At 36.5% G+C, this 11550-nt stretch overlaps 2 protein-coding genes across 3 annotated transcripts; both read right to left on the reverse strand.

Moving 5' to 3' along the window:
- Positions 1-85: 85 nt before the first annotated feature.
- irgq2 (immunity-related GTPase family, q2) lies at positions 86-2397 on the reverse strand. Its single transcript, XM_028013128.1, has one exon. It carries the CDS (start codon positions 2395-2397, stop codon positions 1258-1260), a length of 1140 nt encoding a protein of 379 aa, XP_027868929.1. The 3' UTR covers positions 86-1257.
- Positions 2398-4199: 1802 nt separating this feature from the next.
- On the reverse strand, positions 4200-11294 carry LOC114138478 (sialic acid-binding Ig-like lectin 11). Of its 2 annotated transcripts, XM_028007772.1 has the most exons (11): positions 11162-11294; positions 10761-10898; positions 9452-9754; positions 8954-9205; positions 8617-8880; positions 7492-7758; positions 7071-7328; positions 6195-6470; positions 5999-6110; positions 5649-5709; positions 4200-5493 (listed from the first exon to the last, which is right to left on the reverse strand). In XM_028007772.1, exons 2-11 carry the CDS (start codon positions 10807-10809, stop codon positions 5167-5169), a joined length of 2169 nt encoding a protein of 722 aa, XP_027863573.1. In that variant the 5' UTR covers positions 10810-10898; positions 11162-11294; the 3' UTR covers positions 4200-5166. The 2 variants fall into 2 exon arrangements, with proteins under 2 accessions (XP_027863573.1, XP_027863582.1); XM_028007781.1 differs by lacking the exon at positions 10761-10898 and having other exon boundaries at positions 11162-11257.
- Positions 11295-11550: the final 256 nt, after the last annotated feature.

An 11550-nucleotide genomic window follows, 5' to 3' on the forward strand; every position in this document is an offset into this window, starting at 1 on the left:
CAGCTGAACTTATTTGAACCAATTAAGTTCAAATAGTTATCTTCAACCGAATGAACTTAATTAAATTGGTTATTAAGTTCTGCCGAATTGCAAAGAGACCCATGAAGTAAGTATTGAATGCATGATGAAAAACTCTGCAAAATAGCACAGAAAGTTAAACAGAAGACATATAGCAGTATTTACACACCAATCTTGCTTCCTTATGCCAGTTAATTTTGGTTTGGTTTAGCTGCAGGTAATAAAAATACTGTTTATGTGGCTCATACACACTGATACACTGGATACAGATATATTTTTAAATGTCTGAATTTTCCTGTGAACCTCATCAGGGCCATAAGAACACAATTTCAATTTGAATGAAACAATCCTGTTCCGGAAGATGACAAAAAACAAGCATATAAATATATAAATAAGAAAAGTTGCCCATGTGCTGTAGCTCACTCCCAGGGCTTCAGAAATTGAATTAAAGGTTTTTCATAAAAGCATTTAATTATACATAATTGTAAATGTCTCTTTGCATAGTCATTGTATAAGACTTCACTGCTGAACAAAGAAAAAGAATGCTGAAGCTTTTTCATGTTTGCTATTAGACCAGGCAAAGAAATGCTAGGAATAGTTAATCAGTTGAGAGTATAAATATGATTAAGCTGAATTCTGGACATCACTGCACACAGCACACCACAGAGGACTCATAAAGCACCATACCAGCATTAAAGTCTGGAAGTCAGAACATCATGCTGTGTGCCGGATGTGACAGAACAATACGAATCTGAAGATGAAGCAAGGGCAGATCTTTCAGCAAGACAAACATGGAGCTTGAATAACATTTTATTGGTGCCATAAAAGTATATAAAAGCTGTTAGAATCATTCAACTGAAATCAAAGAAGAAAAGTCAGAACACCTTAAAAGTTCAAAAATTCAATTATGCAATTAGTTTTGCCACATGGGAGAGATTCTGATGCTGTCTTTACAAAAAAGCTATTTTATTATGTGCTAAATTCATTTCAGAACACATTCAATATTTATAACCTGTGCTATTTCAGTTTGACATAATTCATGGTATAATTTGTTTGGATTTATTTATATGTTTGGATTATCTCGGTAACATCTGATGTGAATTTAATGTCATATATACTCACTACGAACAACATCGAAGTGTTCAATACCTATCCGTTGATCCATAAATAATAGCCTTAAACATAAAAGTGATATTACATTGCGTAGAAACAGGAATAGACATACACAGGTGTTTGTTTTTATTTCCCCCCTCCCAAAGCAGCTGCCACTATCTTCTCAGCATCAGCAGCCATTTCATCAATAGCACCATTTAAAGCTTGCAACATCGCAGTGAAGGAGCGGCTGGCTGAACGAGCATGTCTAGGCAATGCCATTTCCACTAACTTTGACGAAACTGTAGCCAAGTCCTTCTCAGCTGCTGCAAGCCTTTTTTTAACTTCCACCTTAGTGACCTCCACTGACAACACACAAGTTCTCAGCTCTTTAAGTCTTGTTGGCTCCAGGTGCCGCTGTCGAGCCAGTCGCTCGACCGATTCATCATCCACGCACAGAGATAACTGGGCTTTTGTCAAAATCCGCACAGCAATGCTTGAATCCACCATGGATGCCACAAGGGGAACAGGAATGGCTGACATCCCGCCAGATAGGGAGGCCGCTGCCCATATGAGTGCTTTAAATGCCTCCTTTTTCTTGGTGACCATTGTTAATGTGAGTGTCGGTAAAGCCAGCAGAAGGGCATGAGCTCGGATCTCAGGAAGGTCTGTGGCCATGTATGCCAGGAGGTCAGGAAAGTCAAATTTCTCAAGATTGGAAGGTTTAACCAGAAAAACTTTAGGTTGTTTCACACCCTGTGATTTTAGTACTTCTAAACTGGCTTTCCTCTTTTCTTCCAGGCTCTTATCTGTGTCTTTTACAGAAGTTAAGAGAAGAAAGTACACTGTTTGTTGCTGCAGAGAAAGAGCCTCCAAAAAGACATCCACACTGTTGGGTTGTATTATTTGTGTGAATGTCATAAAAACAGCATTATAACGAAGGAACTTATATCTGTTCATGTATCCCTCTGGTTCAAATGGGGATGTGGCCGGGACAGGTGGTAGGTCCCAAAGTCGGAAGTCAGGGTGTTTCGGATGTGGGTAGCCATCTATGTCCTCTGGTTCAACAGGAGATTGAGAAGGGGCTGAACCATCATCTTCAGGCCCAAGGCCACGAAGGGAGTTCATGAAGGAGACTTTTTCTTCTCCACGGTCCCCCACAACAGCTAGGTTTATCCTACTGATGAGAAGATCTTCCATGGCCTCCTTTACATCAGATAACTTGTTGTTCTCCATTGACTCTTTGAGAGTTTCAATCAGGTTTAGGCCTTTGAAGACATCTGCCATTCCTGTGAGAAAATGAGGATGGATATTACATTAAGGTAATTGACATTATTTTTTTTGATCAGAAAGTCTCACATTGATATTTAAGATAATAAAATCTGCAGTTGATAGTGCTGTGTACCCTTTTAGATGAACCTTCTTAAACCACTCTTGATGAGAAGTAAAGGTATCTTTCCACACTACATTGCTCAGATGATAATTCGTGAGGTAAATAAAACATAACTCCAAACCTCAGATATGGAACAGTATCCAGAGGCATTTGATCGTAGGACCGTCTGTCACCTTCAGCGACATTTCATTTATTGCAAATTGGACTGTTTTTGTGTTTATTGTAATTTAAAGCTAACAAGTGAAATATGCTAATTCTCTTAAAAAATACACGCCATTGTTGAGAAACAGTGAGTGGACGTATTAAACTGTGACAATCTGCCACCTTCAGCCGACATTTCATTTATTTCAAATAGGACGTTAGCTTGCAGACTGTGTTTGATGCAGGGTCACTACATTTTGTAATTTACAGTTATATATTTTTGGTTAATTAATGTTCAACTTAAACTGAATAAGATGCTTCTGGATAAACAACTCATTACTTTTTATAATTAGGACTTTAAGAGCAACAGTTTTTTGGGGGGCAAGCTTCTACTACAGGATGCAGTTCCACATTATCCTGTAGCATAAACACTCTGAAAACAATGAAATCATGAAGTTGATTTTAAAGATTTTGCAAAGTTTGCAAATTCTTAATCCTCTTGACCTTCAACATGTTGCGGTTCATTCATAGAAATGGTTTGAGCCTCACAAAGTCTATGTGACAAACAGCCTGCACAATAACACATTGAAAACCAAAGTACCTAATTTTATGTCTTAAAAATTTCACACACTTACCTGACTGTTGGAAACAGCAACAACTCCCTGGATTTAATTAGCTATCGGTGCTGATTCCTTCTGCAGGACTGCAGCACCTGACTGATCTATTTAAAGTGTTCGTCCAGCTAGTGGAACGTTCTAATCCTACTGGCTCAGCCTTAATCCTGTACCAGGTAAATCCAATACATGCATACTGTGTATGCACATAATATTTACCTGAAGCCACATCCCCACCTAAAAAAGTAAGACCCATTAATTTTTTTTTTTTCTTTATTTTGAAGGAGGGCAGAAATGTTGGAAAAATGTTATGCATGTGAGGTGACCAGTCTTTTGGGCCCTGGAATTATCCAGAATTACATTTTTTATTGGTGTCCTGCCTGCAGATTGATATTGTTTTTCAACATAAATATATCCTTTACTATATGCTCTCTTACCTCTGAGGTAATAGAGGTAATTTTTTTTTCTTTTTTTTTTATCATGTCTTCTGGTTCTGCCACACCTTGTTCCAAGATGCTGTCTGCTTCTTCACCTGGGAAGATCTGGTCATGGGCTTCTCTGCTCCTTCACTAATAAATGCTCTCCCCACCATGTCAGTTTATGTATGTGGCTATGCATAGGTAGGCTTGCAGTTGTGGAGTACTCTTTCCATTGTTAGCTGATGGATGAGCAGTCTTTCTTGAGGAGCTCAGAGTTAGGGATGTTTTACACTCTAATCGAGCTTTATGTCTCTCCACAACTTTATTTTTGGCCTGTACGGTGTCTTAGTTTGTCTTCATAATGCTGCTTGCTTGCTGAAGCTCTCCGAGGCCACAGAACAGCTCAATTTATATTGAGATTAAATCACACAAGTAATATTTGTGTTTACATATTAAGTGGATTTTGGAAGAATTGTTTGTCCTGAATTCATTGTAGGGGTGAAAGAATTAGAAGACACTAACAACGTTTTCAGACATTTTATTTGTGTAATTTCTTCCCACATCACTAATAGGTTTCATACATCTTGCTTGTCTATGATTAAATAAAATAAATGAAGCTAGCAAATTTTACATTACTATGTACAATAGCCTTTATGCAAAGCACTCTATATGAAATGTGATTTATTGTGCAAACGAAGGCATTTTCTCAGCAGGTTGCAGATACTTAGGCACTACAAATTCTCACTGGTAAGCACAAATTTAAGGAAACATGGTATTTATTTACAAAATTACCAGAATGTCTAATAGCCACGTTTCTTTCACAGGTAAGTGAACAAGGCCCTTAGTTAGGATAAGTATTGGTTTCATTGTATCACACAGTCACTCAATTGTAATGAGTTCTATCTACACTACTCTGCACATAGGAACTGCAAGAACATGTTGACTCCCAATCTATGCAACAGTGTACAGTCAGTGTAATATAGCTGGTAGAATAAGGTAAAACATAGAGCACTTTAAAAGTATTTTCTTTGTACAAAATATTTCTACTGGGGTTATTCTCCAAAATAATTTTAATTTCTGCTGCAATGTTTAAACCTGAGCAATTATAAGGAAATCTTTTCGTTTAGCTAAGACAAACAAACTGAAAAAAAAAAAAAAACTTTTTTCAGTCTTACAATAAAGAGGAACAATGTTATGGGGACATGCACTGCTGTTCAAAAACCTTTTAACAAACTCAGCCCAGTTTCACTTTGTTCCTAAAGAGGAACTCCACATGCAAAACACATCTGACACCTGCCTGCTTTCCCAGAAGTCACTTTACCATCTTTCAGCACCGTGGTTTCTTGCTAACTTAAATATCCAACAGTTTGGATTGTGAATATTTTATATTTCTTTCTCAAATTTTTGTTTTATGTTCAAGATAGTTGATGCATAAATACAGTCAACTCCATTGATGTTTTCATCTTCAATATGCTAAAGTTAATGAGTCTTACATTTGATCCTTCAGCTTTGTCACATTGGAGTACACTGCTACAGTCTCACTCTCTTCAGCCTCTGGCACACAGAGTTTCATCTCCTGATCTCCTTCTCGCCCTTCTCCCTCTTCCATCTTGCTTTTTTTTTGGGGATTAATCTTAGCATACTCTGTGACTTCTTTCTGTGGATTCATCTCTGAAGGGCTTGCAATGTCTTGTTTGATCAACAAATGAATATCAGAATATTCTATATCTGATGTTCCAGCTTCTGGGCCACTGGATCCTCCAGCTGTCCCTCTGGCCAGAATGGGCTCATAATCCACTGTGTGACCACCGTTTGTCTATGTAAAGCATAAAAAGAATTTAAGCTGAAGGTGCAACATTTTAAGCAATATTAAATGAGCTGACATAACTCAAGACCTTTAATACTTTCTGATCACAACCACCAGATGTCACTAAACTCACTGTGATTGAGTTGCTTAATAATGTGAATTACCTCTTGAGTCATTACCATCTCTATAGTCTCAGATGTACTTCCACGAGACTTGTGTTTTTTCCTACAGAAAAAAAAAGAAATAAACAGCAATAGTTATTACAATACAATTGGCGTGGAACTTAAAATCATATCTATGATTAAGAAATATTTAGTTTTCTTGTTTTAATTTAGTTCTATCCTGTTCAATTAATTTAATAAAAGACTTCTATCATCACCAATGAGCATTAAAATTGTTATCTACAAATCTTTCTAGTAGAACACTTAAAAAAATTGGTGATCTCATTCAGTGACACATTCTTACATTTGGATACATAAGCAAAAATCTCTAAGCAGTAAAATTAAAAGTTTACCTGTAGCACAGCCACAACAAGGAGAAAATAAATGCTGAAACTAACACCCCGATCAAAAAGGGAATTATTGTGCCCATCTGTGTGAAAGTCCGTAGATAGTTTACGATGTGTCCTGCAACAGGGGATAAATTACTACAACAAAAACATCTATGTGGACGGATTTAAAGATTTGCACATTTTTAGGAAATCCACTAACCATCTTCCACCTCATTTCTGGAAAGATTCCTTCTTGTTTTCCCGTTTGTATTACTGCTGATACAAACAGCAGAAATATTGGAGAGGCCTTTCATATTTATGGAGATGGTGCTTGTGACCGTGTGGTTTGACACAACAGTGTTGATGGAGTAGTCGACGTGATTCTCCAACGATTCCCATGTAATTGTGGGTGAAGGAAAGCCTTGACTGATGCACACACAGGTCAGGACATCCTGCTGAGACTTACAGCCAGACTTATCTAGGATCTGAGGTTGCACTGCAGGGAGACAGAATCATGGTTAAAAAAAATCCAAAAACAATCATGCTGCATAAGATGACAATTAGTATTGGATAGAATTAATTGGAAAAGTTTAATAGTTTCACACATCTAATTTCAATATGTTATCAAAAGGAAATTAAGTGTGATAAATTACATTAAACCATACACTAAGTTTTCCCCATATTTATGTAAATGTTTTTTTTCTTTATGTTTGGAAGAGGTAAGATTTTCTTTATATTCTAACATAGATTTTCAAAATCTTGTTTTTCAGGGTTTTCTTTTTTTAATAGATTTGATTGTTTTTAATCCTTTATAAAATATAAAGCTGATTCCCTTGTTATTGACTGCTTGGCACATCTGAAATGAAGGGTGAGCGGCTATCTCGCACATCTTTTACGTTTTATGAAGTTTTTGCAGAATGGACATGTGGCAGAAATTTAAGATGTGAGAAGTTCTAACCTAGGTGAAACCCATAATTAACAAAAACTAATTCATAGATCTGTCAAATGAAGAGCCTGTTTTATTTTAAGTGGGTAAGCTTTTAAAAGATTAAAAGAGAAACAAATGCAATTAGAGGAAAAATCGTTATATTCTCACTTTTCACTTTGATGTGAACTTCTTCGGTAAAGCTGATATTCAGATGTTCTGATGTGCAAATGTACAATCCTCTGTCTTCAGCTGTCGTGTTAAAAATAAGAAGTGTGGCTGACCCAGTGTCATTTTTCAACACTGTGCTTGATCTAGATTTGGTCCAGGTGATTAAAGAAAGAGGCCAACTATCGAAGCTGCAGGTCAGATTCAGAACATGGCCTTCTGTAACAACAATGTCTCCAGTTATTTTAGGCCTCCTCCGATCTGTAAAATGAGATTTTGTACAGTTTATGAAAAATTAGGGTGAACTGTTCAGAGAATGCAAAATTTAGTTAGAATATGTGGAAGATGTTATTTAACATATTTTGATTTATCAAGTGAAAATGCTTCCAGGTCAGTCAGTCAAACATCACTATTAGGTACTTACATGTAACAGTAACATTTATGTCTTGGATTTGTGAGGTCAGAAATTTTGTAGTACAGAAATACTGTCCAGAGTTGCTTATTGTCACATTTTGAATGATGAGGGAGGATGTTCCAACTTTAATTCCAGTTTCATTGGTCAGGGTTTTGTTCGTGCCGAGTTTTGTCCAGGTGATCAGAAGAGGGTGGAAGCTCTCAACACTGCAGGTCAGATTCAGAGCACTTCCCTCTCTAACAGTTGGTTCTCCTGTGATCTTCATTTCCCATGCATCTTTAAAAACAAAGCTGTCTCAGGTGAAATTTTAAAATTTCTTTTAAAAACACACACTGAAAAGAGGCATAGAGTTTGTTTTTTTTATCCAAGAAAACAATGGACACTTACTTTTCACTATTACATCCACCTTCTCTGTTAGGTTGTTGTTCAGATGTTTTGCTATACAGAAATACTTCCCAGAATTCTCAGCTGTTACTTTAGGAACTACTAGAGTGGATCTGCTGATGTCTAACTAAGTTTCATTAATCAGGGGTTTGTCTCTGCCACTTTTAGTCCACATTATTGTAGATGAAGGTCAGGTTGAGAGTGTCGCCCTCTTTTAACATTGTTTCTCCAGTGATTTTAAGTTTCTTCTCATCTTTAAAACTAAATTTAATGCAGTTCAAAAATAACTAAACAACAGATATTGAATCCCTTTTCCAAAAAAAAAAGGGATTTTTGCTGAGATGGTCACAAGTAATTTTTCCAAATCCAAGTTAATGTCTGAAGTATCTAATAACTGACATTAACATTGTCCCTCATGTTTATGGTATCCAGTCTACAACTATAACACTGTCTTTCTGTAGGTTTTGGATTGATTTTATGTTCTGGTTTATCCTTAGGCCTAAACAATAGCAACATTTAGCAACTATCTTTTTCATAATGTTTCACTTAAAAAACATTATATATATATATACACTGTATATATATAGTTGGACTTCTAAGTCTGAAACGCAAGTAGGCATTACTGGGATAATGCCTACTACCTCTCTCAGTACAAAAGTAGAAAGTGCTATCAATAAGATAATAATCACTTATTCATGAGTTGTGACACTTATAAATTCATGTAATATCCCAGAAATATTGCGTACTTACTTATCACAGTAATGTTAATGTCTTGCTCCAAGGTTTTGTTCAGATGGTTTGCATAACAAAAATACTGCCCAGAATGCTGTTTAGTCACGTTATGAATCACAAGAGTTGACGTTCCATATTTAGTTTCATTGTTTAGAGTTTTGTTGAGGCCACGTTTAGACCATATGATGACAGATAGAGGAAAGCTGTCGACAGTGCAGGTCAGATTGAGACTTTCATCTTGTTTAATTGTAGATTTGCCACTGATTGTTGGAGTCTTTACATCTTCAAAATACAAGGCAGAAAAGTTAAGAAACAACCACTTCAGAGGAAAATATTTAATAACGTGTAAACTCACATCGCACTGCTATGTCCACTGTTAGATTCCTGTCCTGGTTCTGTGCTGTACAAATGTACTGACCAGAATCCTTTCCTGTCACATTGCTCATGAAGAGGGTGGCTGCTCCAGTGCCATTGGTGATGCTTGTGTTGGAGCCAAGTTTGGTCCAGATGAGGACAGTTTGAGGAAAACCATCAAAACAGCAGGTCAGATTCAGAGTGTCACCGTCCTTAAGGGTTTTCTCACCGCTGATTTGTAATTTCTTCACATCTGCAACAAGATATCAAGAGAATTACTGAACAAATTTAAACAAAATAAAACATTTTACAAAATTCAGTCTGGAATTAGATCTTGTGCATAAGTCACTTTTTAAAAAGTCAAATCCAAGAAAAAGAGCAAAATCTAAGATTGCTTGAAACAATAATCAAATCATAGAAATCCTCAAAGAAAAAAGTTTTAACTGAGCTTCAGAAACAGTGGAAAGTAAAGTGAAATAAAGAGGCGTGTTTTACTCACAGGTTACACTGAGAACGTTTGTCACATTCGCTGTTATGTTATTTGGGCAGGTGACCTGGCAGGTGACGGCAGAGCCATGATGTTTGGCTGAAGGCGCAAATGTCACTGTTGACTTTTGTGTTTGAGATTCTGTCACATTATTTATGTTTAAGGAATTGTTCTCCATGGACCTGGTCCATTTCCATACAAAGACAGGAGTTTCTTCATTAGAGCAGAGGTCAGCGATGCAAGTCAGAGTGGTTTCTTGTCCTTCAGTCAGCAGTGGAATCATCAGTGTGGGCTTTCCACTCATTTCTAAAGAGGCTGAAACATAGAACACTATACTTTGGAAAGGGGATACTGTAAACAAGAAAGCAAAGAGCAAGAACTAATGTAGTCATTTATTTTGCTGAATGATGCAAATATGAAGTAAATAGATTTTTTGATGTCATTTAAACTTCTTTATTAATGTAGTTGCTTCTCTTGTGTTGTCACTCAGATGTTCCTTAGAGCATTTTTCTGTAGTCATGGAGGCAAAACACTAAAACTTCCCCCTCACTTTGTAAATTTCCGTGTTCTGTGTTCTCACAACACACACAGACAAATGTTTTTACTCTGATGTCACCAAGCAATGAATAGTTACAGTACATGAGCTATTCAGTCACTTCTTAATGGTGCCCAACATAATGGGGTAACAGTCCCATTTCTACCCCCTAACTTTACCCATATTTTCTATTGGGGACTGGTGAAGAATGCAGAAAAGGCCAGTTCGAGCCAAAGTGTCTTTTTAAGCATTCTGACAACAAAGGATTACGAATCATCAAAGTGTTATGCAAAGAATTGTAAAAAAAACACTACAAAGGGAGAAACAACAGAGCAAAAATAAAATGGCTTTTAAAACATAACAAAAATATATAATATTACCAAAAGTATAATTTAAGAGTATCATTCCTCCACAACATTAATTTCAGGTGTTCTAATCACCTCCATGGCCAAAGGTGTAATCAAACACCTGGACATGCAGACTGCCTCTACTAACATTATGAAGCAAAACCATATACATTAAGATTTGGATGTTACTCAACTTCATATACAGCACATGTGACATCTGATGAGCACTTTTGATCGTGCAGTGTATTTGTTTGACACGGAAATGTTACTTTATGCAACACCCACATACTTTTTTAGTCACGTCACATTAATAGCTTTAGTTAAAATGAATGGAAACTGGACAAGAGAGACTAGAGTATTCAAAAAGGCATTGTGGATTTAATAAGTTAGGTTTATTTACTTTTAGTAAAAGAAAGTTATTTTAAAATATGCTTTATACCTGAGCTGGAACTGATGAAGAGTAACATTACCCAGGTGACAATAAACATCTTGATTTAGTCCAGTCACTCTCTGGGTGAAGACGATTTTTTTTCTTGCGTATTCAAAGATAATCAAACTGAATCAGGAACAGCCACACCTGTCAACACAGTTGTTCATACAGGATGTTCATGTACTTCACACAGATCTTTGAAAATTTGACTGCACCAGTCCCACAGGAATTAATGCAAGCACCCAAAAACTCCCCTGTAACAGCTCCAAATTTCACATCTATGGGTATTATTCATTCCCCATGAAATAATTTCTAATTTACCCAGCACATGATGGTTAACATTTTAAAAATGTCAACAAATATTTAATTAACTTGATCTAGAAAGACGCTATAAACATATTGTCTTTTACCTGCATGTCATTGTCTTCTGCATTTCTCTCTCTGGTTATTTTTAATGTGTGGCTCTTTCTTTACTTCCCCTGCCTCTTCCTTCTTTTGGTATGCACCCTTGTTGCCTAATCTCGCCTTCCTTCTCACTAACTACCCAGACATACAGTAACAAACTTAACTTATAGCAGTTTTCCTTTTATGCATCTGACTTCAAACAATTATTGCAAGTAGAATAGCAAAGTCTTTTATTGTAGTTTGTAGGAAAGGGAAGTTACTTTGCTCTGAAGGAACTTACATGAACACATACGCGTATAAATAAACAAAGAGGAAACTAGTCATCTTGAGGCACCAACAGTGTAGTACTCTTTCTCATTTCCTTCAAAATAGATTTTTAAAAATGCGCATAGTA

Source organism: Xiphophorus couchianus, chromosome 3, assembly GCF_001444195.1.
Source record: "Xiphophorus couchianus chromosome 3, X_couchianus-1.0, whole genome shotgun sequence".
In the NCBI taxonomy this organism is placed as follows: Eukaryota; Metazoa; Chordata; class Actinopteri; order Cyprinodontiformes; family Poeciliidae; genus Xiphophorus; species Xiphophorus couchianus.

Coding starts and splice junctions, on each gene's coding strand:
- LOC114138478 (XM_028007772.1), bottom strand. CDS start 10,809: ATGTTTATTGTCACCTGGGTAATGTTACTCTTCATCAGTTCCAGCTCA. Junction 7,329..7,491: donor CATAAATGTTACTGTTACAT/GTAAGTACCTAA, acceptor CTCATTTTACAG/ATCGGAGGAGGCCTAAAATA. Junction 6,471..7,070: donor AGTTCACATCAAAGTGAAAA/GTGAGAATATAA, acceptor GTCTCCCTGCAG/TGCAACCTCAGATCCTAGAT.
- irgq2 (XM_028013128.1), bottom strand. CDS start 2,397: ATGGCAGATGTCTTCAAAGGCCTAAACCTGATTGAAACTCTCAAAGAG.